This window comes from Lynx rufus, unplaced genomic scaffold, assembly GCF_022079265.1.
Source record: "Lynx rufus isolate CCGP_SWC_20201006 ecotype Redwood Valley unplaced genomic scaffold, mLynRuf1.p SCAF_16, whole genome shotgun sequence".
NCBI lineage: Eukaryota > Metazoa > Chordata > Mammalia > Carnivora > Felidae > Lynx > Lynx rufus.
This window is the reverse complement of record NW_025814830.1, coordinates 57,720,324-57,748,279: the sequence shown is the minus strand read 5'-3', so window position 1 is coordinate 57,748,279 and position 27,956 is coordinate 57,720,324. Positions and strand designations below refer to the sequence as shown.

Sequence of the window (27,956 nt, the reverse complement as noted above, 5' to 3'; positions counted from 1 at the left end):
GAACACACCAACCCCCCCCCCCCCACCCCGGCCCGTCCCAGCTTTATGCCTTCTGTGGACTCCACCTCCCACTCTCTCCGCCTGATGGAGAACTCCAAAGGGAGCAAAGGCTCCCAGGACCACAGGGTGGTGCCACGGCCAGTGGGGGTGGCCCCAGGACTCACACTGCGGCTGTCCATCACCAGGGACCAGCTTCTTGACCACCCTCCACATGTGGGGGCACCGACCAAGAGTCTGTCGTGGGAGCAGCCTTGTCCCCCGCCTCTGTGCCGTCACACTTCAGGGCTGTTAGTATTTCCAGCTCCACAAATGAGGCCTTTGAGATGGACGCGCCCTCCCCACCCCCACCCACCCCCGGCCTGAGACTTCAAAGGGCCTGAGAACTGGACAGCCTCTGGCGGACAACCAGTCTTCTTCCTGGTGAGGCCTCGAGACTCCCCATCTGGTTCTGATGTGCCTGTTGAGGACTTCACGGGAGGGAGACAGTCAGCGTTGTGATTAGTTACGGTTGTGAGGGGAAGGGTCTAAAGGAAATCACAGATAATCCCCAAGGCCTCTTATAGCAACTCCGACCTCCAGTGCCCCTAAGGGAAACTGAGGGACGGCCAGGGGACAGGTGGTGGACACAACTGTCCCCTCAGAGCACGTGTCAACATGAGACAACGTGCCTGACCCACACGTGAGGAGGCTGTTAAGAGCAGGAACCCCTCAGTCGTCGTGTCCCCAGCACCAAGCGCAGTGCCAGGCGCACGCAGGCCGACAACACGCGAGCATTCGATGGGTCGAGGAGCTCCGTGTGGGGGCTGGGGTGCAAAGTCCGGTGGGATACCTGTGCCTAGCCGTGGCCACAGCAGGAGGCAGGGGTGGGTCACTGACCACCGGGCCCAGGCCCTGCTTCCTTCACAGAGGTTACCCCCCGAGGGCCAGCCGGGGGACACGGCCGCATGTGCAGACATGTGGGGCGTGCGGCCCGGTCCCCCTGACTCTGGACACGGCGAGGGGGGGCTGTGGGGGTGGGGGGAGGATCTCGGGAAGGCCTGGCTCAGGGCTGGGTCACAGTGGGTTCTTTGAACTCAGGGAGGGGAACGGCTTCTGCGCCCACCCTGCAGTGTCCGCGCCAGAGACCCTGAGGTAGGGTCTCGCTTGGTGGGAGAGGGCACAACGCATCAGCCCCGGGAGGAGCCGATTCACGCTCACCTGGACACGGGGTGGCAGGTCGAGTCAGAGCGGATGTTCAGACGTGGGACCTGGCTGTCTTCTTGTCTCCAATAGAAACAAAGAACTGCAAGTAATAACCTAAACCCAACCAGCCTGGCTGAGCACTGATGAGCTGTTAGTCTCTCAGGACAGCAGGCCCAGAGGTGAGCAGTTTCATCACGGGCTGGGGCCAGCCTCTCTCTGCTTCACTACCCCTAGGACACTGGCTCTTCATTTTGGAGGCCACCGACTCCTGGTTGCAAAATGGCTGCTGCAGCTCTGGACATCACCTCCCCATCTGGATGTATTTAAGGCTGGAAGAGGCAGGGTGCCAAGTTCTCCTTGCTTGCCTGTCATTTTCAGAGAACAAACCCCTTCGTGGAGGAACCCAGTAGACTCTTGTCCTATAGGCTGAAGCTTACCGCAGGACACCCTAACAGGAGACCTGTGCGTCCAGGACAGTCTGGGATGATCTCACACTCAATCCCACCTACCGAATCCAGTTATGGGGACAAGGAATGAAGACACCAACACATCTGTGGGACACATGCCCTGGCCAGGGGTGTTCAAAGCAGAGGCTTCTGTTCACCCACAGATGCTGGGACCTCCTGACAGGATAACCTCACGGACGTCCCCAACAGGTGACTGCACAGCGAGGCCAGGAAGAACACTTCCGAGGAAGAGGGACTTCCTAGGAGGCAGGCCTCCGGACCAGGGCTCAGAAGACACCGATCCTGGCCCACCCAGAGCACGCCAGCAGCACCCCGCCCACCCGCCTCGTCTGCTGCCTACAAGGGTGGGGATCAGGGCTGGGAGGGCACCCAGCAGCCAAGAGCACCCAGCTCAGTGCCCTTGGCCCTTCCACAGCCAGTCAGGCTCCTGAGTCAGAGGCAGCCCTATTTGGTGGCAAGCTGTCAGGCGGGCCAGGGCCAGGGCCAGGACTCGCCCCGGTGATGAGCCCTCCCCCATGCCGTGCTCACTCCCTAATCAAATGCCCCCTAGTCTCCGCCATGACGTTCTCCAGAGCGGCCAGGACAGCCTTTCCAAAGCCTGCGTCTCAGCCTCCCTCCAGCTCGGGGCTGCCCTGAAGCGTCCTAATAAAACCACTCTGTCGGCGTGAGCAGATTCCGCACCTGTGGAGCCCAGCCCAAGGACTCCGGTGTCAGCCCCTCCGGCTCCCAGCCAGCCTGTTCCACGTTCCCGGGGGAGGGGTGGGGGGGGGGTCGGGTCAAACACCGGGGCGTTCTCAGCAGGGATGCTGCACTGAAGCCTGCGGGACCTCGTCTCTGCTCTGTGCCCCAAATCGTGGAGGGGCAGGGTGGCAACGGAGAGAGCTCACACGGAGCCTGGGCGTGGCTGTGTGTGACCGTGGGTCATGTTCTCTCCTGGGAAACCTCGGGGGCTGTGCGGATCCAGGACCCACCTGCCTCACACTGGGCACTGACCCCAGCCCCGGAAAAGAAGAGCCCAGGCCACACACAGCGTAACCCACTCACATTTATAGGAGACACAAAGGAGGAAGGCGGACAACACATCAGCATTTCCACTCCAGGGAACCGGCCAATTCCGACCAGAACAGCAATCGGGAACATAATTGTACAGCGTTGGGGTGCGGCATCTACGCGGGCTTAGTCCCACTCCCCGTCCCCCTCGGGGTTGTCCTCACGAGCCGCCTCCACGTCGTGGAAGTGAAAGTTGGCCATCATGTCTCGCACGGCCAGCATCAGCCTGTTCAAGCCTTGGTTGTGGTTCAGACCCCCAGCCCCTCCAGCCTCCAGCCTCTCCCCCTGCGGCAAGGAGACTCGTCTGAGCAGGGGTTGTCCCGGGCCCTGAGGCCCAGTGCTCCCAACCCGGCCTGCCCAGGACCCTGTCGAGAAGAGGAAGCCCCCAGACCCAAACGCGCGTGTCTAACAAGACCAGGCCCCAGCGCGGGGTCAGGGAGCCGCGTCCGGTGGAGGGGCCGAGGTGGTGGTTATCGTCAGGCGGGCACGTCCCAGCCTCCCGAGCAGGCCGGCCGCTGGCTCCAGCAAGGCTCTCTACCCGTGCACAATCAGTGGCCCTGCCTGAACCCACCCGGCCGACACGTGCCCACGTACCTCCATGGTGTAGTTGGGCAACAACGACCGGAAGAAGAGGGCAATTGTGTTTCCGTGGCTGACAGGACTCAGCCTGGAAGAGGAGGAAGGAAGGTCAGAAAGTGCCCCCGAGGGAGGGGAGGGACAGGAAGGCAGCCCGAGCCCCAGCTGGGACACGGGGTTGGACCACCAAGACTCCCGCTCAGCTCTGGGTGGGCAGTGGGCGCCCAGAGGTACCGGTGAGGGCTGCTTAGGCCTCACGGGGAATGGCGTCCAGAGGCGGTGGGCCCTTCAGGGCCCGGCTGGTTGAGCCGAGCAGGGAGGAGGGTCACTCTTGAGGAGAGCTGTGCAGGGGTGCAAAGGGGTCACATCAAGGGAAGATTCCAGGGTGTGCTGGAGAGTGCCCCCCTGAGAAGACGCCACGCTGTAAGCAGCTGCAGCCGGACTTTTAAGGACCGGCAGCCTCTGCTGGGCAGAGCCCTTCGGCACTCCTCAGGTCGGGGCGACAATGTCCAGCCAGTCCGCTTTCTTTCTGAACCTTACAGTGTCACAAATTCCTGACTGTCATCTTACTCATAAATTCAACTGGGAACTACTTCCCTAGAAGCACGTAGTCTAACTGTTATAGCACAATTCAGTTAAGAAAAAGTCCTTCAGGAGCACCTGGGTGGCTCAGTCGGTTAAGCGTCTGACTTCGGCTCAGGTCATGATCTCACAGTCCGTGAGTTCGAGCCCCACGTCGGGCTCTTTGCTGACGGCTCAGAGCCTGGAGCCTGCTTTGGACTCTGTGTCTCCCTCTCTCTCTGCCCCTCCCCTGCTTGCTCTCTCTCTCTCCCGCTCTCAGAATTAAACATTAAAAAAAAAAAAAAAATCCTTCACCCTACATAATGTGCTCTACTGAGATCTGGAAACCACACGCTTTCCCGAAATGGGCAAATCTGTCTGTGACTTCCAGATCTACAGGACTGTGCTCAAGGCTCTTGGTAAGTCAATCACTCAGAGCTTTAAAGACTAGAGGAGAGGAAAAAGAAGCTAGTCCACGATTCAAGGCTAACCACTGTCCACAAATCCACTGTAGACTTGGGCTCCGCTGTGCTCTCACTGCAGCCCTCCTGGCTTGGCTGTGTGGGTCTTCTTTACTTCTTGGAACGTGCCCTGTGCCGTGCTCCTTGCATAGGGCCTTTGCACGCGCTGACTCTTCTCATGTACCAGCGACATTCCCTCCCCCTTTACTTGTCGAAGGTCTATTATTCCTTCACACAGCAATGACCACGGCCTTCTCGGAGAGTCATGTGCACCAGAAGTTTCTCACTGCAGTTCTGACTCCACATTTAAGCCTCGATTCCGTAACGAACATGTTTCCCCACTGCCCTGTGAACACTCCATGAGGACACGGGGAATGCCTTACTCTTGCTTCCCACTGTTACCTCCAACACCTGCTCTAGAAGCTGACCCAAAAATGCTCCCGCTGTCGACAAAGGAGTGGAAGCACACGCCTGGCAGAGCTGACCCGTGACCCCAAACCGCACCGTCCTCTGCAGGCCTGTGTCTGCGGGAGGCAGTGAGCCCTAAAGCACTGACCTCAGAGCTGTACGAGCAAAGGAGCAAAGCAGGAGGCGGAGACGTACCTCTCTGGCCTGACGTAGGAGTAGATGGTGTCCAAAGGAGGCAGAGGGTCAAAGCCCATCACAGACTGCGTGGTCACATCCTTCAAAGGGAAGCAGACCTGCCGTGAGCCCCTGCCTTCCCCTCTGCAGACTTTCAGCCAATTCCAGCCCGGACCGGCCTCTCTGCTAAGAGTCTATCGGTCACACAGAAACGGTCCCCGGCCGCGAGGCTATGCGTACCGTCCTAAGCCACCGGGTGAACGGGCAGGGAGAGCCTTTCTTCCACGGGGACACTCACTCTGCCCGCTCAGAGGGCTACAGAGGACACCCGTGGGCAAAAGTGTGTGTGCTGTAGGGAAGGGACAGAATCATATGGTCACTTGTGTCAGGAGCCCCACTTTAGCGCTACGGGACGCAGGCTCCAGGGCCCCGAACGGCTGGGTCACTGCTCTGAGCCCTGTGAGGTCACAACTCCACCTCTCAAATCCTTGGCTGTGAGGGGAAGGGCCCGGCATGTGACAAAGCTCCCACCCCCATCCCCTCTGCCTTACCGGGGGGAGGGCGGCAACGGCTTCCTTGACCTCAGACAGGACCACGTGGCGGTGGATGTTTCTGGGCGCACGCTGGTACAGCACCTTCCGCCTAGGGCCGGGAGTAAAGCGGCAGCACGTGGAATGGAGCCCGCACCGGCCCTGCTGCCCCGTTTGTGATGGCAGCACCCGAGCAGGTGGGCCTCGTCCCACGAGGATCATGAGGCCACCTGCCGCCCTGTCACCCCTGGCCCCAAGCCCACCTGCTCTCACATGCTTCCACCGCAGGGTCCCCGGAGTCCACAGCCCGCAGAACCTCGCGGACGTTCTCCTCCAGCCAGCTCATGGTGGCCGGCTCCTTCCAGAGGAAGTGCGACCTTCCGAGGTACAGGCTCACCAGCTGGCTCAGGGCAGGGGGCTGGCTGCGGGAGAGCGGAGCCCGTGAGCAGAATCCACCAGGGCGAGGCCTGCGTGCACCTGCCGGCGCCTATGGGCAGCGTCCGGCTCCGTCCAGCAGCCGGGGGTGACAGGAGACCGCCCGGAGGGGCTGCCGACCGGGGCAGGCAATCACCCGGAGTGGGGCGGGGGCACAGACAGCGGTTACTTCTATCCAGGGTACGTGTTTTTTAAGACGCACAAGTTCTTTGGGGAGCCTGAGTGGCTCAGTCGGTTGAACGTCCGACTTTGGCTCAGGTCGTGATCTCACAGTTTGTGGGTTCGAGCCCCACGTCACACTCGGTGTGCTGACAGCTCAGAACCTGGAGCCTGCTTCAGATTCTGTCTGTCTCTCACTCTCTCAAAATATTTACTTTTAAATATATGAAAATAAAAAAATAAATAAATAAAAAGTATGAGTTTTTTAATAGCAACATAAAATAGAAAAAGAACATGCACATGCACGCACAGAGACACCGCAAGAACCGCTGTGGTTTACAAACAGGGTCTGAGGGTGGCTGGCTCCCTTACTGCACGTTTTTCTGTCGTTTTCTAATGAGAAATTTGGAAAACGTAGTACGTGCCATGCAGACGCATGAACCACGCTAACAAGTGTAATGATACTAACCCCACCCAGCAGCTGCGGGCACAGTGGGCCCCGTGCCCTGCTCACTCCTCACCAGGAAGGCTTGTGCTCTAGGCCGCAGGCTGCTCACGCACCGGCCAGCTCTGTGCCTGACCCTTGAGGCGATGCCCCGCCTGGACCCAGGACCCGGCCACCCAAGTGGGAGAACAGTCCAGGCGCCGGAGTCTCGAGCAGAGAGCACCTGCCAGGCCCCTCCCAGTAGCGGGGAGAGAGCAGTGACAGCCAGACTCCCAGGGTCTGCCCCCAGGAGCGTCCCCACGACTCACACACAGGTGGGCACTGTCCTCCCAGGGCTCGTCGGTCTTTACCTTATCTCAGCGTCCGGTCCGAAAAAGCTGTGAGTGGCGACAGCGGCATCTGGCCGCACGCTGCAGTACTCGAGCAAAGGGAGGAGGGCTGCAGAGAAAGCAGGGCCCCCATGGGCACGGTGACACCAGGGTGAGGCCAGTCTACCCACACCAGCCTCTGCCACCTTGGAGGGGGTCGTGCATCCTGCTGCCTCCCAGTGGCCCAGTCTGCATCTGAGGGGTTGCACCCGTGCCCCCCAGGCACACGCACAAGGCGTTCTAACCACTGACATCACAGTCTCCCTCCGCAGGCTGGTGGGGAGGCCGGCCTGCAGGGTTCAGGCCTGGGGCAGAGCCTGTCTCTCTCCCTGAGCAGCAGTGGCCTCCCCACAGGAGGTCACCCGGAGAACCCTGTCTTCCAAGTGACTTTACAGGCGGCTCATGCCCCGATCCCACACAAACAGCCAGTGCCCACGAAGGGCCTCGCCTCGTAACTTCACGCACCTTGATGGGGAAGGGTCGGTTGTCCTACGGCCTGGCCAGGCAGCCCCGTGTGAGCACGGATGGAGTGGGGCGGGGCCCGGACACACAGGCAGAGCTTGAGAACACTGTCCAGTGGGCGCCCCGAGTAACATGGGCCTCAGCCCTGCCCTGGCTGCCTCCTCAGACCTTCACCATGCTTGTGTTCTCTGTGTTCTCCCCAGCACCTGGTACTACCTGCCACTCTCCCCGCCCAAGGATGTGAGCCCCAGGAGCGGGGACCCTGGTCACCTCCTCTCCCGGCCTGGGACGCAGCAGGCTCACTGAGGTTAAGGGGTCACCTCAAGAGCCTGGGCTGCTCCTCCAGCTGGGGGCTGGGGGGACAGCGTGCGTAAGTCCCCACGGCCCGTCCCTGGGACTCGGCCCTCTGTGAAAATGCACGTGGTAGGAGGACTGCACTCCAGCGGGACCCTGACAGACCACACAGCTCCGTCTCCACACAGACACCAGCCCACTACTCTAGGATGCCTGGAGGTTCTCTGAGCAATCCCAGGACAACCCTGTCTCCGAGTTATTCAACCCAGTGAAAGATGGGATTTGAGGACACGAACATGAAGCTGGGGGCCCTCCTACACGTTCTGCTAAGAACCAGCAGCTCACTTATCTCTCTAGAAGATACCACACGGTGGCGCCTGGGTGGTTCAGTCGGTCAAGCGTCCACCTTTGGCTCAGGTCATGATCTCACGGTTTGTGGGCTTGAGCCCCGCGTCGGGCTCTGTGCCGACAGCTCGGAGCCTGGAGCCTGCTTTGGATTCTGTGTCTCCCTCTCTCTCTGCCCCTCCCCCGCTCGTGCTGTCTCTTTTTCTCTCTTAAAAAGAAACTTAAAAAAAAGAAAATACCACACCTTCAGAAAGTAAGTTTTTCTCAGTCAATATCAGAAACTTATCCTGAAGCCCCAAGACACCTGAACGCCAAAGTCGCTTCTGACTCATTTTCTGCTTGTGAACTGTAACTATGCCTGGTCCAAAAGCCCTAAAGACACGCCCTTCTGTCAGTGGCCCCGCCGCACCCACCTCCAGGGAACATGGTGAGCGCCTGTCGGATCAGGAGAGAGGCCTGTTCCCTCGCAGAGCTGAGCTCCTGCTCAGGGAGGTCTGCTTGCTGACTCAGCAGAAAATAGGCCAACGGCACAGAGAAGGCAAAATTCGGGAGCTGAGACAGGTTTCGATGAGCCTGAAAGGGGCGGAAACACAAAACCTGGAGTTCTACTGTGCCAAAGACAAAAGACTCAAGACCCACAGCTGCTCCAAAGTCACTGGACGCGCCCGTGATGAACACAAGTGTCGGGCTGGCATCTCGTCACTTGGCACGAACGAGAATTTTGTGTTACGTCTGGGGGCTTCCTCGGGGCAGAAAACAAGCAAAAGGCCCTGGGAGGGTAGAAAACTGCCTGGGATGGATGAGAGGAGGGGCCTGGGGGGAAGCGGAGTCAGGTGGGGTCACAGCCAGATGCCCGCCCTCGTGACGGGCTCGGCTCTGAAAGCAGCCAGCCTGTGCTCTGTCACAGCGGAAAGCTGAGCGAGTCGGGGCGGCAACGAAGAATGTCCCTCCTGCTGCCAGGACCCGATCAAGTCTGCTCTCGTGGCCGAGCACTTTCCTTGCCTTTCTCCACATGGGTAGGGAACAGACAACACGTGGCGTGCCGTTTCCTCCGCTAAAATGGGACCATGGTCTCCACGGTTATATAAACTTTCTTCCTCAGGAACTTCTGTAAACTAGATCCCCAGAGGCGGGACTCCTCGGCCAAGTAGCCAAGCGACACAATTCAAATGATCTACGTAGTCATTTTTCAATCGCGCACGAACGCGTGGTGACAAAAGATTCCAGCTCGGAGATCAAGAAGGTAAGCTGTCGATTCCCTGCCCGCCACCCCCGCCCCCTAAAGGTGGTCAGGTTCACACATCCCCAGGACAGCAATGCCCAACAGGAACACTCGTTCTCTAGAAGCCAAATTAAAAAGAAAACAGGTGAAGTTAACGTTTACTAATGTTCTATTTAACCCAAATTCCTAAAATAGCATCACTTCCGCACGAAATCACTATGAAGGTCTCGTGCCCAGTCTCAGCCTCGACGTCAGGCTGGAGGCAGAGCCCGTCTGCAGGGGAAACGGGCGGCAGTGGAGACAAAAAGGGAGGAGCACGCGGGGTGTGGCCAGAGCCTCCCCACTGCTTCGCGGAACCGCCCTGGGGCGCACAGACCCTGGACGGGGGGGAAAAGCGGGGTGGGGGGGACCTGGCCCCGCGTCACGGCGCACACGCACGCCTACCTCCCACTCCTGGAAGAGGCGGATCAGGTAGTCGTAGTTGCGCGCTCGCAAGGCCAGGTGGTCGATGAGCAGCAGCATGCACAGAGGGTCCTCGTCCGGCTCCAGGCTTGCGGAGGCGGCCCAGGGAGTGGGGGGGGGAGGCGAAGGGAGACAAGGGGCAGAGTGGGCCGGCGTGGACATCCACGGGCCCAGGCCGCGAGCACACGGGCGCCAGAGGCAGGCACCCACCTCAGGATGAGCTTGCAGAACTCCAGCGCCGTGCGGGGACAGCCGCGCTTCTCCAGGAAGCTCATCTGCTTGTAGAGGGCCAGGTAGAAGCTCCTAGATCCAAGACAGTTCCTCGTGAGCCAGAGCGGCAGCCGCCAGAGCCGCACTGCCCGGAAGCCTCGTCCTGCACCGCCGCTGCCCTCTGCTCCTTGGCTGCGCTGGCCATTTCCCGCGCGGCCTAATCACCGCGAGTGTTCGCAAGCGTTCCTGTGTCTGCAGAGAAGGTGACGCTCTGCCTGTTGATTGCGGTTACGTGTGTGTCCGTGTGGAGAAAAACCAGCTTATCTGGGAGTTGCAACCATCGTGTTTTTTGTTTCCTGCTGTTCGCTTCAGAGGACAGGTCAACGTCTCCTACTGTAATTACCACCTTAATTTGCCCTCAAACCTCAACAGTTGCTAGGGGCACTGCTGTTGGATGCATCCAGTTCTGGGACTTGAAGCATCCTGGTAGGCTGTTATTTGCATCAATGACCAACACCCTGCCTGTGGATGTTAGTATTTTATAACCTGTTTCTGGGAACTAAGAACTTAACTGGAGAGACAAGACTAACACAAACAAAGCCAGACAATCTGTGCAGTCGGGGTCAGTGTGCCCAGGCTGACTGCCAAGGTGCGGAGGGCGTCCAGTGCTGGAGATGAGCACAGACGCTGGAGGCCGTGAGGGCGAGGGCACCGGACAACAGAGGACCCTCCCCCCCACCCCCCCGCAGCCCCGTGAGGGCGAGAAGCCAGGGGGTGAGGTCAACAGGGAAGCCACCGTGGCTGTTCGGGCTCCACTAGTGAGGGCTGGTGCCAGAGTGGGGCTTGGCGAGAAGACTGGCACCAATCGTGACCGCTTAACACCGGGAACAGGATCAAGCCAAGTGCAAGCAGCTAACTGGCTTAGGAACTGGACGGTATGGCTGCCCGCAAAGCATTCCAAAGCATTCTCGACTCATGTGGCACAGATCCTATTGTCCACACATACGAGGAAAACACAATTACAGCCCCGACAGAGCGGAGTCGCTTATCAGACTCACTTGTAACAAGGACAGAAGCAACCCCAGGCTGGCCCAATCGGTGCGTCCGTGAGCCCAGCCATCCTGCATTCAGGTTGTACACAGTGAGGCGCCCCAGTGTGAGCTGGCAGGTGGGACGCCTCGGGGACAGTCCTCTGCCATCTCCCGTCGCAGGACAGCTTCGACACACCTGCCACCGTGAGACCCACCTGTTCTCGGGTCTGCGGTAATCCAGCCGGCAGGTCCCGCTGGTGAGACTGAACAAGGGATGAAAGGCACACTCCATGCTGTAGAGCGCTCTCTCTGCAGGCCACACAAACACCAGGGGAGGGGGTCGGGGCCACCGTGTGGCAAGTGCAACCTCACCACCCCCCCCCCCCACCCCGGCTCACAGAGAAAGCTCTCAGAGGGAGGAGGTCACACGGCGAGGGTTTGGGAAAAGGCGGCGTGCCACAGATGTGACCCTGGGGATCACCGAAGCCACTCTGTGCGTTTGCTTCACCCACAGACCACCTGTCGGCCCCAGGGTTGTATACAAGCACACGTGCTCACAACACCCACAAGCACACGACCACAGCAGCTTGTTCACGCGATCCAGGAAGTGGAAACGCGCCGAGTGTCCCCCACATGCCGGCAGGCACACAAAACATGGGTCTATCCACACTACGGAGCATCACTTGGCCGTACGAGAGGGGAGCTCTGAAGACGTGAGTCACAGGACTCCACTCACAGGCAATGTCTGGAACAGGCAAATGCACAGAAACAGGAAGCGCACCGGGTGGCCAGGGGCTGGGGGTGGGGAGGCGTCAGGTGACGGGCAAGCGTTCTTTTAGAGGTCACGTAAATGACCTAGAATCGGTGGTGACAAAGCTGTACGACTCTGCCAGAACCTAAACACCAGCGAGTCATACGCCATCAATGGCAGCATCATATGGTCTATGAACCGTACCTCAAGATAGCCGCTGTTTAAAAGACACCCTGGCAAACCCTGTGTCCCTGCCATCGCTTTATACGACGCCTGTGCTCCGCCAGCGAAGGCGTGCGCGGGTGCGGAGGAACAGCAGGGCGGGGTGCCCATGCGCCCCCTTACCTACGAGGTCTCGGGCCATCTCCTGATCCTCCTGAAAGCGGCAAGCGTCGCTGAGCTGCAGGAGCGAGTCAACGTGGTACGGGCTGGTCTGGAGCAGAACCTGCGAGGAGGGGGACACTGACGGGGCAGCAGGTGGTGCCCCTGGACGGCAGCCGGCGAGGCCCCAGCCCCAGGCAGGCCTTTCTCTCAGGCACGTGAACCTTGTGAAAATTTTACCAGCGGTGGCATCCACGATACCCTCCCCTCAAACCAAGCTCATAACCAGGCCTGTGGTGGGAACCGGGACCTCTGTGCCCCGGGACCCCCGTCTTTACCCTCTGCCACCCCCCCCACACAAGCAGCCCTTGGAAGATGAGGCGAGTCCTCGGAAGCATCCTGCCGTGGCCCTCAGCCCCCATGACCCGGGCGCATACCGGACGTGAGAGGGGCCAGGAGGGCAAGGTGCTTCCGGGCGGAGTGAGCACAGGCTGGGCCCCAGGCCCGGGGCACCCTGGGTAACTGGGCAGGGTGTGGGCTGGGCGCGGACCCTCTCGTGGGGACACACGCACCACGATGTTGTTGGGCTCCATGGACTCCACGGCGGCAAGGAACTTGTGCTGTGTCTGCTGGTACTCCTCGCTGTGCTCAAACGCAAAGAAGGACAGGCCTCTCTTGGACTCCAGCAGCCGCATCGACAGACCTGGGGAGAGTGCGGCATCAGGCCCCGTGGTGTTCCTGGACAGGAATTTCTGCGTGCACCCAGCGTGAGTCCCTGTCACAGCGTCGGCTCCCCCGGGATGCCTGGGGCTGACCGCCCACGGCTCGGTCCACACCGGCACCACGTCCCATCTACGCCTTTCCTAGGAAGATGTCCGCCCCCCCCCCCCCCGCCCCACCCCCGGGGGTGTGGATCGATCACCAATGTCCCGGGACAACAAACGTGAGGACACACACGGCGCCACCCCCATGGCATCTGGCTGGGCCTAAACAGCGGTCGGAGCCCAGATCCAGGTGGGCACGGGAGACCGTGCAGGGGCTGCAGCCAGGCCTCTGAAGCAACGGCGATCTACACCCCACGAGTGGACGGCCTTTCTCTTTGTACCACGTGTTGGGTAGAGGCCCAGTTTCTTCTGAGGAACCACTTACCTCCACAGAACAGGTGAGTGGTTCCAGGCTACCCTCGACCCAGTCCCTTCTGACGGCCCCGCCACAGAGCCAGGAGCTTTGTCTGTTCAAAGTGGCTCGGGGGCTTCTGCTAGCTAAGTGGGGGTGTCCTCGCTGCCAGCACACAGGAATCATGCAGAACCCCAGAGACACGGAAGCAGGGCGTGGCTGTCACACGCTCCCATCACAGTGGGCACCCCGGCCCCTCCCCTCTGTCCCCCCTGACCGGCCCAAGGGCTCTAGGGTGCTCCTCCTTTTGGTGTCATGATGCCAACCACAAGCACACAGCAAGGCTTTCTGCACTGTGGCTGTTTCTCTTCAGATGCGCGTACTTATTACATGGCAACAGAAAATAAAATACCACGCTTGAAAGATGAACTTGATTGCCTCCCGTGGTACAGTATTCACAGAAAAAAAGAAAAAGGTAGACAGAAGCTGCATTGAACCGTATTTGAGAAAACACGCAGCTGGCCTGTGTTGGGGGGTGGGGGGCCCTCCGTCCTCCAGCACGAGGCCGGGGCGCGCGCTCACACGCCCGCACGCTGGCTCTGCACAAACAGGGCAGCGGCCTGGCACAACGGGCGCAGATCCTCGCGGCCCGGTGCCGGCCCTCACCTGGTTTGGTGTACCGTGGCCAGGTGCTCTTGGGGGTCGTCAACCACGTACACTTGGGGTACACACGCTGCCGCTGCCTCGGCCTGGGGAGAACGGACACGGTCACGGCTTCATCTTCGCTGCCTGACCTCTGAGGGAGCTCGGAAGCAAAACCGCGGGGAGGGGAAGGGAAGGGCACGGACAGGACAGAATGCGACAGCACTCACAGAACGTCAGCAGTGCCAAGCCAAACTAAACGCCGCATCTAAATAACCAAACAACCAGAGACAGAAAGAGCCGGAAGTTTTTGGGTCTAGCAAAATGGCAGGAAAGAGAGGTAAAAAGGGAACAGAAGTTGAAGACCAAAAACAGAGATGAGGAGGAGAGCAAGCCTGTGGACGCAATTCCCTGGGGGCCGGGCTGGACAGATGCTCCGCTGGCTGAGCACAGAGGGCAGAGGGCAGAGCTCTGTCTTGAGGCGGGTCCTCTCCTCGCCTCTCAAGACGCCAGCGACGCAAGAACAGGATTTGAAAAGGGAACAAGGGGAACCACGGAAGGAACCGGTGGGGGGGGGGGGGCATCAGGACACTGACACCAACACACTCCTGGGTGAGAACGAGCCAGACAGCACCACTGGGTGGCAGGGGAGGGAGGTTGAGCTCCCCGAGATGTGGCCCACAGACTGCCCTCATCCCTCAGCCCGGTGCTCCTGCCTCGCTGGGCGGGGATGTCTCCGGCGGTACCAGACCGCCCCCCGCAAAGCGGTGGTTGCAGGGAGGCGTTTCTGCTCCGTCACTGACGCTTTCTTTCTTGAGCTGAGTAACGAGCATGTGGACATGTGTATGTGATTCTGTGTATTTTCTCGATAATATGAACCATTTCGTTAAGAAAATAAAGATGAGTAAGAATCTGGCCTGCATTACAAACAGGATAAAAAAGCAGGTTTCTTATCCCACCAAGAAGGCAAAATGCAGGAGAAAAAAACACGGTGCCTCAAAAGCACAGTCATAGTGTGAAGAACACTCAAATGACTACCTCTAAAATGTTGAGTGTCTGGCCCTGAAACTTTCGCCAGGTTTATTTTTGCTTCTCAACCGGCATCAAAACCAACGTGAGGTTTAGAACCTGGGGTAAGTCTGATCTTTGTCCACTTAACACTTCTTAGCGGTTGGCATCATGCGGTAGATGCAGTAAGAAACGCTCTGTGCACGAAGGCCCGTTGGCAGGACTTTCTGTAGGAGGTGTGGGTGTTCAAGTTTCCAGACGCTCCAGCACGGAGCCCAGTTCTGACCGGGAGCTTGGTAGGGTGTAAAGAGGAGAATTAACTGGATATGCAGAACTGCCTGGTCTATGGAAGCCCAGGGACAGCCCGGCCCTGCAGTGAGCTGTCCACACAGAACAGAGAGGAGGCAGGGAGGTAGGTGGGGGGCAGCGGGGGGGGGGGGGGGAGAAGAGCAGCAGGAGGGCGAGTATGCCGTATGCGTCTGTCATAGGAAGCTTTCCGAGAAAGAGCTGTGCACAGGCCATCTGCACGTTCTGAGACGGCCACCGGAGAGGGACAATCAGAAACACACTGAGTGCGTCTGCACACAAGGGGTACGAGGGAACCGTGGCTTCTCAGGGAAGCCTTCGGTGGGACTTAAATTTTTAAACAAATCAATACCCTAAGAAGTATAATAATACTATAAAAACAATAAATGTAATTACATTAAGTATCATTTGCACAGAAACAAGACCAGGCATAAGTGTGAAGAAAACGGCAAAGACAGGCCAAGCACATGCAAACAAATGGAGCTAGGCTGGGGAGAGGCACGATGTTCAGACCAAGAGGAACATTTTATGTATTTATTTATTTTTTAAGTTTCTTTATTTTGAGAAAGCACAAGTGGGGGGGGTGCGGAGAGAGGGAGAGAGAGAGAGGGAGAGGGAGAGAGGGAGACAGAATCCCAAGCAGGCTCGGCACTATCAGTGCAGAGCCTGACGCTGGGCTCAAACTCATGAACCGTGAAGTCATGACCGGAGCTGAAATCAAGAGGCGGACGCTTAAGCAACTGAGCCACCCAGGTGCTCCCCAAGAGGAACATTTTTAAGGGAAAATGTTTTTCATCAATATTCCACAAGAAGACATAAAGTCAGAAACCCCTGTGTCCTGAATAACCTAACACCAGAGATAAAACCAAAAACCACCAGCAAATAACAAGAAAAGTCCTCCACGTGTACATTATGACAGAATCTAAAACCCCTAACTCTACGACAGGTCAGAGGAGGCAGAAACACTCAGGCGGTGGGTAGGGTAAGGCACACAGGTATTTGGAAGGCAGCGGAGAGACGTGGTGCTAACACCACAGGGGAATACCCATTCCTGTGCAATTGCACCAGAAAAGACCACACGGACGCAGGACGAGTGCAGCCAGCACACCAGCCGGCACCTGTCCCCCGGGGCGAGGGCATTCCCCTCGTGCACCGGGCGTGAAAATGGTGCCTGGAATCCAACCATGAAGAACCATGCGGTGTGAGACGCCAGCAGCGCCCTGTGGTTCCGGGCAATGAGGAGTGTGTGCAGAGGGGCCCCGGAGAGGGGCAGCAAGCTGTCCTGACTGGTTATCTTCAGGGGTGTCAGAGGAGACAATTCTGAATTGCCTCAGTTTTTTCTTTTATAAAAAGCATTTCATTCTACATTTAGAAAACACACGGACAGTACTTGAAAAGACAACGCCTCTGCCGGCGTGACAGCTCCTGGTCAGAACGGACTCGGTGCTGGAGCGTTGGGAAAGCTGAACACCCACACCTCCTACAGAAAGGTCTGCAAACAGAGCATTTCCCCCTGGGTTTACCACTAAGAACCATTAAATTAACAAAGATCAAACTGATCCCAGAACCTAAACCTCATGTTGGTTTTGCTTGCTAAGAAACAAAAATGAAGTTGGCCAAGATTTCCATGCTAGAAGCTCAAAATTTTAGGACTTCCAGAATCCCTGTAAAACGCTGGCTCACAGGCTAATAAAGGCAGTGTGAGGGTTGGAGCCCAATGGCCATCAAAAAGGTCAAACACCAACTTCTCCCCAGCCCCCTTCAGATCCCTCAGAACCAGAAGTCCTTAGGGTTTCCTCCTGTAAGGCCCTTTGCCTAACCTCCCCCAGGGTCTAACCTACCTGGAGAAACTCCCTCCCCCTCCCCGAGGACCCCCTCCCCCTTCCCCTCCCCAAGGGTCTAACCCATCCGGAGAACCTCCCTCCCTTCCTTGGGAACGCAGCCAGTGTTGATCTTACCTTTGTTCCCCCAGGACAGCTCGAGCACCAAAATATCTTTTCAGTTCTGTGTCTGGATTCAAGTGTCTAGAGAAGTGAAAATTTCACGAACAGAAAGGAAATTGAGTTCTTGTACACTGAATCTGGGAATTCTGGAAGGTCACATAAAACCCAGCAGAGGGAACAGCCATTCTGGAAGGAAGACAACCGGCACGCCTCCTTCAAAACCACGCTAACCTGAAGCAGAGGCAGCCGGTCCTGGGGCCAAATCAGAGCAGCCTCAGACCTGCGACTAGATCAAGGTGTGCTCACTGACTCACGAAAAGAGATGGCTTTTTCAACACTGGCGACATCTCTTCAGTAGGGACAGGCTTTTCATAGGCATCTATGAGGACAGGACAGGAATAACCCGTCCCAGGATGACCTCTGACTTCAGCACCTTCCGAGAAAAAAACACTCCCAGAGGTCTACAAAGCTAAGTGATGGGTCCTTGGAAACAGAGGGGCCTCCCTCGCCTTCTGTCCTTGCCCCTGCTGCCTCAACGTTTGGCGATAAACCTACATCACTTTTAGATCAAGACAGTAAGTTTCCTTCTTTTTGAAATATCACCTTCCCTTTGCAAAGAGGCTCTGTGTCAGCCGGGAGGGGGACGGGCTAACCTGTGCTCCACATACAGGACGTGCTTCTTTGAGCTCAGGGGAGGCGGGCCTGGGCGGCTTAAACCACCGCCTTCCTCAATCCTCTCCAGGATGCGATCAATATCTTCCAGCCCATTTTCCTAAAAGCCCCAGAAGAACATCTAATCACCACACAGACTTTACTTTAAGTGTAAGATCAACAATAAAACGGTTTTTACAAAGGAGAAGCATTATATTGGGTCTGCTTCCTGAACGCCGCACTGCACACATATTTAGAAAAAAAGGAGAGAGGCTTCGTTAGAGGAAGCTCAGAATCGGCGAGATCACAGAACCAGAAGGACTCTTGAAATGACCAAGTCACAAGCCTACACTGCTCATCTTTCGGATGTGCCCGCCAAGCTCTTCAGGTGGGACTGGGGCTGTAGCTGCCAGTGACGGGCACAGAGGGCCACAGCCTCCTCAGGACACACAGAATCAGGTGATGAGGGCCGCAGGCGACAACGAGAACGGATTTTCTGACAACCGACTGGAGCTGGAGGCTCACACCTCGACATCTGATCAGTCCATCAGCACTAGAGAAAGGTCGGGGCACGGGGGCAGTCCAGTGACAGAGGCTGCACCACCCAGAGAGCATCATTTCAGATGTCACCAGCAAACAGAAAGCACAGAGGGAGGTCTGACCCTCAAGGAACAACGTGAACAAACACGAGTGAGATTTGGTAAGTGACCTTCCCTGACCTCCGAGTTAGACTCCTAACGGGAAGGAATCAAAATATCAAATGAAAATGAACTGCCCTGAGAAACAGCCAGATGCACATACCAGAATTTCTCCCGTAGTGTTTTTCTTATTTTTCTGTTTCTTTTTCTTCTTTCGGAGTTTGCCACTTATATTAGACTAACAAAAGAAGCACATTTTAGTCAATGAAAGAGACGATAAAATCTTACCTGCTGACAACTAAAGCAGCAAGCTACAGAGGGACACGGGAACACAGGCTTGGGTCCCCTCCCTCCCGCCCTGAACGTCCTGTGAGCTCACCTGCTTCAACAACACAGACCTCCCACTGGCCCACAACTCTGGTTCCCTCCAAGTTTCTCCTTCTTGACAGAACTCGTGGCTTCCCAGGACCTCAAGAGGCTCACAGGGTGTGAAGCATCCACCCACCTGCCCTCTGCCTTCATCTTTCACTTTGTCAACCACTCTCCCTGCCACGCTCAGCCACCCTGGAGACTGGGACCCCGCACTGCACTCCCCCACACCCTTGGTGCCTCTGCCCGAATCGCTCTCGCCCCTTCACCTGGCCACCTCCTTCCCCGCAACGTGAAGCACTACACCACCCCAAGCTCAGGCAGGTGCCCCTCTCTACGCCACGAGTCAGGGTCCCTCCAGCTGCACTTGTCTGTCCTCATCTGTCGCTCTCTCGACCAGAGGCCCCAGGAAGGCAGACCTGTCCCCAGAACCCGGTAGGCTGACAAAAAGCACTTACTGAGTAAACAAGCAAAAGATCTCCTGAGGGACCCTCTCCCGCACTGCCGTCGTGCACACCAGCCACACCCCAACGCTAACCTGACCTACGTACTTCTTCAAGGCACGTCCACCCAGGGTCTTGACCACCTGACCAGAGCTCCAGACACACAGTCACAAAAAACACACCCCCTGGGGAGGGAGGAGCAGACCCTCCCAGAGTGTGGAGGCCACTCTTGTGCCAAGAAAACTTGACTCGGGGACGCTGTGTGGGGCCTCCTCGATGCCCACAACTCGTCTTGAGGGTGTCATGCAAATCTTATCAGGGGTCCCAAGGAAAAGTGGGGACGACTGGGACCCAGAAAACGACAGCAGAGGGTGTATGTGGCTGGCACCTCCTAGTCCCCACACCTGCTCTGGGGGTGCTGCCTTGCCAGCCATTTCTCCAGCTTTCTTGGCATCTGCACCTCCACTCTGGGATCTCCTTCTGTTCCCTGTGAGCAGACACTCGGGTCTCTCCCCATTCAGCACTGGTCCCTCCTCAAGGTCCTCAATGTTTATCTGGAAGACAGATGGGAGAGAACAAGGGTGTTACGGGTGTCCTGGTCACAGATCCCATGGTGATACTGAACTGTGTTAGAGACAAGAGAGCAGGACAGGGCGGGGGTGGGGAGGGGAGGCGGGGAGACACGTTCAGGATCACCCTGAGGTCACAGGAGGAAGAAACGTAAGTCTGTGTGCCTAGCAGAGCCGTACTGCTCACCTGAACAGCTCTGGTTCACGGTTACTTTAGTCAATAAACTCCAGAGAATGCTGGGCACCGCGTGGCCCCACGGGGTCTCTGTCTTCAGAGGGGACATAATGAAGAACCCCCAAACGTTACAACTTACCTCCCTTATGGAACAGAACCCTAGCACAAAGATTCGTATATACATTTGTTCTGTCGATGCATTAATATTCTTTCCTCCTACTGGAGACACTAGGTAGCTCATCTACAGTAGCAGACAGGACAAGAACCTGGGGGAAGAAACAGTACCCAAGGACTGACCTACCTGGAAACTCTTCCCTGATAAAAAGTAACACACGATAATAAAAATAACTCAGGACAGAACCTTACATAGTAGCGAAAAGGAAGGATACACACATGCACACACTCCCGCACGCCCTAAACACACACCCTGGAGGCGAGACAGGGGCAGGGGTGGGTACAAGCTACAGGGGAAGTTCTGGCCCTTTAGCCAGTCAATGAACAAACAGATAAGAGAGGTTAGCAGGAATACTAACTATGCTTCATAAACCAGATGAGATGGGATGGACCCAATCTAGTACACTGAAATACACAAAATACACAAAAATAAAACTGGACGTTCAATTTAGAACCTCTGAAAAATATAAAGCTAAAAAATAAAAATAACATCTATTTTTTTATTTACTTATTTATTTGTTTGTTTATTTATTGAGAGAGAAAACACGAGCAGGGGAGGGGCAGAGAGAAAGGGAGAGAGAGAATCCCAAGCAGGTTCAGTATCGTCAGCAAGAGCCTGATGTGGGGCTGGATCCCACGAATGGCGAGATCATGACCCGAGCCAAAATCAACAGCCGGACACTCAACCAACTGAACCACCAGGCACCCCAAAATAACATGTTTTGACCCCCACAACCCTGAGACAATTTCTTGTTAAACTTGAGGTCACACCGCAGCCGGTGAGTTTTTCAGTGATGGTTCTCTTTTGGCCTACTGTCTCAGCTGGGAAAGTGTCAAAGAAAAGAACACGGGAACAAATTTTTGTGTCCTTTGGTTTTGCTTTCTTTACCAACGGAGCCTACCAAGGACACAACCCAGAAGTACGTGATGCCAATCTGTCTACAAATCCATATCTGACTCAAAAATGCTCGACTTCTAGCACAATAGTTTCTGTCCCCGCGTCGCCGATACTGCGGGGACTCCTACTGCAGACACCTTCTTTTGAGTGGTGGCATTGTAAAGCCAGAGGCCCATGTGTGGTCTGGTTGGTTTGGATGTTGGAGCAAAGGAAGAAAACCAGAACGTGGCCTCCTGGGACATTTCCTCTAAACAAGTGGGGGATGCACTGGGGAAATGGCACCTACACTTTCTCCGGTATTCAACGGAATTCTACCCCTAATGCCTCTAGTGAAGCCGGGTGCTGGTTTACTTCAAGTCACGTCCACTTCCTGAAAGAAATTTTTTTAAGAAAAAAATTTTTTGAGACAAAGAGGGTGCATGCACACGCGAGAGCAGGGCAGGGTCAGAGGGAGAGGGAGAATCTTCAGCAAGGTCCGTGTCCAACACAGAGCCCGACTCAGGGCTAGACCTCACTACTGTGAGATCACGACCTGAGCCAAAATCAAGAGTTTGACGCTTAACCAACTGCGCCACCCACGTGCCCCAAGAATTTTTTATTTTATTTTTAAGCAATATCTACACTCAGCATGGGGCTCAAACTCACAGCCCCAAGATCAAAAGTCACATGCTCCACTGACTGACCTAGCTAGGCGCCCCACTAAGTTATTATTTTTGAGCCCCTTCTGGAAACTTGAGATGTTCAGAGAAATTCAAATGCATAAGCTCTATGCCAAGCTAAGCTTCACCTGAAATATTCTGGGTCTGTGCGCACATGTGCAAACCTCCAACGATATACATACTCAGTCTTGTTTCTTTACTGGAAAGAGTTGCTAACTGTGCATGATTCATTGCTATTTGTATCAGCAGGCACCATCACTCAAGGACTCTCCACCCACCATCCTGAGATAAATCTCATTTGGTATCCAAAAGCTGGTACTTTCATCAGTTTCACGGTCTCAAATGGGTAACAATTTCAAGAGGTTCTTGTTCACTACACACATATTCTCTGCTATTCCACGGGGATAAGGCTTGATCGATACTTCAATAAACACCGGGTGGGAATTTCGTCTTTTTTGGGGGGAGGAGCACGGAACTGGAGTATAATTTATGTGGCTTGAAACGGACACACAGTATGAGTTTTGGAAACTGCATACGTATGTAACCCACACTCTTACCAAGATGTAAGATGCTCCCATTACCCCAGAAATATATGCCTCCTACCATCTCCAACTAACATTTCCTGATGACTCCGGCAAACATTGCTAAGATTTCTTCCACCAGAGATGGCCTGTGCCTGTCTTAGAACTTGGTGCAGAAAGAGCCAGAGTATGCCTTCTTTTGTGTCTAGCTCCATTCACACAGTGTAATGTGTTGACGCTTATCCTGCTGGTGCCCATATTATTGGTCACCAGTACTCCTTTGTGTGGACGCGCTACGTTAGCTTACCCATCAGGCAGAGGAAGTCGCTTGAGGGTCTTCCCATCTGCGGCTGTTTGGATGAAAGCTACTGTGTGAGCGTTTTTGCAGAAGTCTCTTGGGTAAGTATGCAGAGGTAGAATCACTGGGTTGTAAGACACAAGATTTATGTTGAGGGGCGCCTGGGGGGCTCAGTCGGTTGAGCATCCAACTTTGGCCCAGGTCATGATCTTGTAGTTTGTGAGATCGAGCCCCGCATAGGGCTCACTGCTGTCAGCGCAGAGCCCCCTTCAGATCCTCTGTTCCCCTCTCTCTCTGTCCCTCCCCTGCTTGCATGCTCTCTAAGAAAAACTACTTTAAAAGTATTGTTTCTGTGGGGTGCCTGGGTGGCTCAGTCGGTTGAGCGTCCGACTTCGGCTCAGGTTATGATCTCACAGTTCGTGGGTTTGAGCCCCGCGTCAGGCTCTGTGCTGACAGCTCAGAGCCTGGAGCCTGTTTCAGATTCTGTGTCTCCCTGTCTCTCTGCCCCTCCCCTGTTCATGCTCTGTCTCTGTCTCAAAAATAAATAAACATTAAAAAAAATAAAAAAAAAAACCCCAAAACACAAAGGATCAAAATCAACTCGATATCAAAGATGACACGTGTTGAAACACCAACTCAAAGATCACTGAACAATTTCAAGTCCTTATTCCAGCCAAACAGCAGCAGCCTAATCACCGAAACTTATTTTGGAAGAAGTTTGTTTTTTTATTTAATTTTACAACTTAGATGCTTATTTCAATTACTTTCCAGGCATGACCACTATATTGAACATAAAAACAGAGATATATACACATACAGTTAACCCTGTAACAACACAGGTTTGAAATGTGCCGGTCCACTTATATGCAGAATTTTAAAAAAGAGAGTGAGAGGATTTCTAATCTAAAGCCAAAACAACAACAACGACAGCAACGACAGCAACAAAATCACCCAAGGGCTAGTTGTGAGGATAAATCCATGAACCAACAACGAAGAATGTCTCCTGCTCCGCTTCCCTCTCTCCAGGAGAGCACTTCTAAGTGCCCCGGAAAGGCTTCTCAGTAAACCACTTCAGGTCACGTTCCTACCGTGGTTTTCAATTTCATTTAATACCTACATTTGCAGAGTGCCGTCTGCCCAGTATGGGCTAAAGGCGACACACGTTATTACTTCATTTATCACTCATGAAAATCCCATGAAGTGAGATCATCGCCAAGAAACAGGGAAACTGAAGCTTATGTTAGATATCTTGTCCACGTTCTCACAGCTATGAAGAGATGGGGCTGGGATCCAAACCTAGGTCCTTCTGACTCCAACGCCTATGCACATACATTGTGGCTGGAGACAGTACATGCTGGTCCGCTTAGAGGAAATGCTAATTCATGCAGTAAATTTTCTGCATACCCGGGTGCCAGACACAGGGTGGTGGGGACATGTTAGGGAGCAGCAAAGTCTCTGTTCCCACAAAGCTTCTACTTCATCAGAGAGCAAGGAAGGAAAGTGACACCAAATAGGAAGAACCGACAGAGAATCTGTACGGTATGTTCTATGATAGCTGCCAGGGAAAACTGAGAGAGAACAGAAGAAGGGGAATGGGAATGTGCAGATAACTCCACTTTGAAAGCAGGTAGGAAGGGTAGGCAAGACTGAGAAGGCGTCCTCTGAGCAAATCCTGAGGAAGGAGAAGTGAGACACGGGACATCTGAATACAAGGTGTTAAAGGCAGAGGAGACAGCAAAGGGGACAGGTCACTATGGCTACAGCAGAGCGAGCAAGATTGTAAGGAAATGAGGTGGCAGAGCTCATGGGGTGAACGGGACCGGCGTGGGATCATTGGGGGGTTGCGAAGAAAGGAGGGCTGAGGTCAGACGTATGTGTGACTGTAGCTGCTGCATTCAGACAGGTGGCAAAGGAACGACAAGAGAAGGACTGGGCCAAAGGATGACGGTGATCCAGGCCAGAGGCAACAGTCCCCACCCAGGTGCTACCGGACTTCAGAATGGTCTCGTATACTGTTGAGAGAGAGAAAGATCAGGGATACCTTCAGGTTGCTGGTGTGGACGAAAGGAAAAACGGAGATAGAGAAGGCTGGAGGAGGCAGAAAGAGCAGTTAACAGTTGGACACACTGGGTTTGAGATGTCTGTGAAAGGTCTAAGAGGTGACAGACGTTGAGTCGGAGGTATGAATCCCAAGACCAGGAAGGACATCTGAGCTGGAGACACCAGTGTCAGAAAGTGGAAGGGAACACACAAACAGCAGAGTCCTGAGCAGGTACAGACCTTGAGTCCCTCTGACATGATGTCATGGGGAGGTCCACATCAGAATTCTTTTCCTCCATTCACACAGGCAAGCATCTGCCATTTTTTTCATTTCTCCCAAACACTCTGCCCCCCCCGTCCATCTACCCTCCTTTCTTCTTCAGCAGGAACATTAACTTTGCTTCAGAGACAAAAACCATGACATGGTTAAGGGTACAAATTTTAGGTCAGAAAGCCTGGGTTTACTCTCCAAGTGTCACTTAGCATGTCATTTGCACAGGGGGGACTACACGATCTCCTTCCCAGACTATGAGAATCATATGATGCAGGAGCAGCACCTGCAATGTTCAATGTCCTCCAAAGAGCAGCTGTTGGTGTTAAGGGCTAAATCTCGGGGACATGGGGAAAGAGAAAGCACAAGCAGATAAAACGCCCGTGGAAATGGCTGCCTACAGCACAAATTGATTTCAGCCCGTGGACAAGGGAGATGAGAAGGAAGACTTCAGTATTTTGAGAGAAGTCAGAAAAGTGGCAAATTTATGGACACGTGATGTGACGGAAATACTGGGCAGACACAACTGGCCGTGTTTCCAACTGTGGGAGCTGGGAGATGAGCACGTGAAGGTTGATACTACTTTTATTTTTGTACATGTCTGAAATTTTTTATGATAAAAATGCCAAAAAGGAAGAAAGAAATGAGAAGAGACAGGTAGCGGGGAAGGAGTTACTTTTCATCTCGGAATCGGAACAAGTGGAGGGAGACTGGAGAATATGAAGAAAGCGCTTCGTCCCAACTCCCCCAGAGACTACAGGGTGAGGCTGTCTCTCACCTTAAGAGGGAAGGTCAATAATCTCTAAACCAATCTCCCAGACTGGAAGCCCACACGCCCCACACGCCCCGCCATCTTATGATGGGTGTCTAACTTGCCAACTTTCCATAAAGCAAGCAGCAATCACAAGACCAAGAAAGAGTCACTGGTTTCTCCATGATCTTCAGACCTACTGCTGTTTGTTCAACCACTCGGGCACATCGAGGAGAGGATACAAGGTGAGCAAAACGGACACGTTACCCGCCAGAGGTCAGAAAGCAAGAATAAGGCGATGCGCGCACATGCCAAAGTACAGACTGAGGCCAGCTAAAGAAACCCCGGTGGGCGTTTACTCCTCAATTCACATCTACGGTGTCATTTCTGTGTCAGACACTTGCTGTGGGTGCAGAGATGAGCTAAACACCATCGCAGCTAATGCAGCGATGAGGAAAACACCAAGTCCTGGGTTGTGAGAAGTAAACAAGAATGTCAGCAATGGCCCTGCAACAGCTTAACGTAGGCAATGTTCGGTCCTGAAATACAGCGCCCAGACCTGGGGAAGTGAGGCCCCGCCCACTGTGATGCGGACCCGCCCTTCGACGTCAAGACCACGCCCACCCTGCAGCCCAGACCCCCCCGACAGCCCCGCCCAACCCGCCGTGGCCCCGCCCACCCCATCGCCTGCTCCACCCACTGGCCCCCTGGCCCCGCCCCCACCGCAGCACAGACCTGTGTGCCCCGCCCCCTGACGTCACGACCCGCCTGGCACAGCACCCCCTCCCACCACCCCCACCCCAGGCAGCCCCTCTTCTCACCAGCTCGAACCGGTTGTTGACGCAGACGCCTTCCTTCCCTGCGCCCCGGGGGCGCCGGCCGCCTGTTCCCCGCTTTGGACCTTCTTCTTCCGCATCATCGTCATCATGGAGGGCAAACTGCAGGGCACCGGGCCCGAGGGGCTCCTGGCCGCGCTGTTCCCCCCTCAGCCTCCGGAGGGCCCGGCGCGACATAGGACCCAACGGCCGCTGACGTCCGGAGACCGGGAGAAGGAAGAGCCGAAAAGAGAACGACCGGCGCGCCTGCGCACTTACGGCGCGCTGGCGCGAGCCCGAGCTCTGGCGTCTGCGTGCTGCGGTCCTCCGGAACTTCCTCTCCGCCAACAGTGGCATCTAAGAAAGTGCGGGCGCGTCCGGACGAGTTCTCGCGCGAGTTGGGCGCCTCCGCGCGGCAGTCCTGGCTGCCCCGGTGCTGGGTGTCCCCGGGTCTTCCGGAGGCGTGCCCGGGACCGACGTCCGGCTGGGACGGGGATGGGGGCTCACGGGCTCCGAGCCACCTGCACCCGGGGACCTAGACTCTGCTCTCCGAGTGCGGGCTGGCTGGGCGGGAGGAACCCGCAGGTAGGGCTAGGTGAGGAGAGGGTGCGCGCAGGTGGGCGTACTGCCGCGTGGTGTTCCAGCCGGGGCGATGCACAGGTGACAGCTGGGCGACCTGGAGGGTCCTAGTGCCCGCTCTGCACGTGACTCCTCTCAGTCTGCCTCCACAGCTGCAGGTGGGACATTTTCCTCCTTATTAAAAGTAAGCAGTCCAAATCGAGGAGCTTCCCAAAGCTGCGGACGGATTTCTGGACATCCGCCTCCCCGGGATAGACTGAAACCGAATGTTAGGGGCGGTCCTGGAAGTTTGCTTTTTGTTGTCGTTAATGCGTCCCGGGTGACTCTCCTGTTTATCTACGTATGGGAATCTGTGGTTTAAGGTGGAGGCTCGCCACCCTTGCTGTGTTTCATAACCTCCTGGGGAGATTTTTGCAATAAAGATCAAGGACATACCCCTGGAAATTCCGAAATGGCGTCAGGCATTGATTAAAAAAAAAAAATTAATGTTTATTTCTGAGACACAGCGCGAGCAGGGGAGGGGCCATGAAAGAGGGAGAGACAGAATCCGAAGCAGGCTCTAGGCTCCGAGCTGTCAGCACAGAGCCCCACGTAGGGCTCTAACTCACGAACTGAGAGATCATGACTGAGCTGAAGTCACCTTAAGCAACTGAGCTACCCAGGTGCCCCTGGCATTAATATTTTTTAAAAAGCTCTTCGGGGAATTAAAATGTGCAGCCAAGATTGAGAACCACAGAGATCTAATGCAGGAGCAAGACGATCTGGTGTGAGTTTGTTAGAAGAGAATACAGGGCAGCCTTGAGTGTGGGGGTGGCACTGTACTAAATTCTTACGTCCTGGGAGGTGGGTATCCCCACCTTTTAGAGGTAAAGAAACTGGGATTCAGAGAACGACTGGCCCAGGTAGGACCTGGATTTGCTGCAGGTTGGTGGGTCTAGAGTTCAAATGAGGAAGGACCAAGAAAGGGAGGCCGGAACGGGGTGGGTCATGCCCTCTCGGATCCCCGTCTCTTGACGAGTGAGCTGCACGCATCCTGCCTCCCTCATAAGACTGCATGTTCCTCTCTCAGATTGGGAATTGAGTCTCCAGAGACACACAGAGGAAGACAGCACTGGAGGGCACATGGCTGCTCTCTCAAGCCTGCCCCATGCCCCTCCTCCTCCATCCACTCCCCTG

The 27,956-nt window shown here is 55.6% G+C and overlaps 1 protein-coding gene across 3 annotated transcripts; it reads right to left on the bottom strand.

Annotated features, from left to right (window-relative positions):
- Nucleotides 1-24: 24 nt before the first annotated feature.
- On the bottom strand, nt 25-26,571 carry TCF25 (transcription factor 25). Of its 3 annotated transcripts, none has more exons than XR_006961945.1 (19): nt 26,208-26,571; nt 19,435-19,584; nt 18,382-18,456; nt 17,583-17,701; nt 16,945-17,010; nt 13,697-13,779; nt 12,487-12,617; nt 11,939-12,038; nt 11,058-11,151; nt 9,812-9,904; nt 9,584-9,689; nt 8,331-8,490; nt 6,799-6,886; nt 5,673-5,831; nt 5,431-5,521; nt 4,901-4,980; nt 3,294-3,366; nt 2,694-2,984; nt 25-1,547 (listed from the first exon to the last, which is right to left on the bottom strand). XR_006961945.1 is itself a non-coding variant. In XM_047078993.1 (18 exons), the coding sequence occupies exons 1-18, from the start codon at nt 26,556-26,558 to the stop codon at nt 2,826-2,828; spliced, it is 2,178 nt and encodes a 725-aa protein (XP_046934949.1). In that variant the 5' UTR covers nt 26,559-26,571; the 3' UTR covers nt 2,682-2,825. The 3 variants fall into 3 exon arrangements, 1 of the variants encoding a protein (XP_046934949.1); XR_006961946.1 differs by having other exon boundaries at nt 25-1,511; XM_047078993.1 differs by lacking the exon at nt 25-1,547 and having other exon boundaries at nt 2,682-2,984.
- Between the last annotated feature and the right edge of the window lie 1,385 nt (nt 26,572-27,956).

Coding starts and splice junctions, on each gene's coding strand:
- TCF25 (XM_047078993.1), bottom strand. CDS start 26,558: ATGCCACTGTTGGCGGAGAGGAAGTTCCGGAGGACCGCAGCACGCAGA. Junction 13,780..16,944: donor GCTGTCCTGGGGGAACAAAG/GTAAGATCAACA, acceptor CGTTCTCCCCAG/GCCGAGGCAGCGGCAGCGTG. Junction 12,618..13,696: donor GCCACGGTACACCAAACCAG/GTGAGGGCCGGC, acceptor CACTCTCCCCAG/GTCTGTCGATGCGGCTGCTG.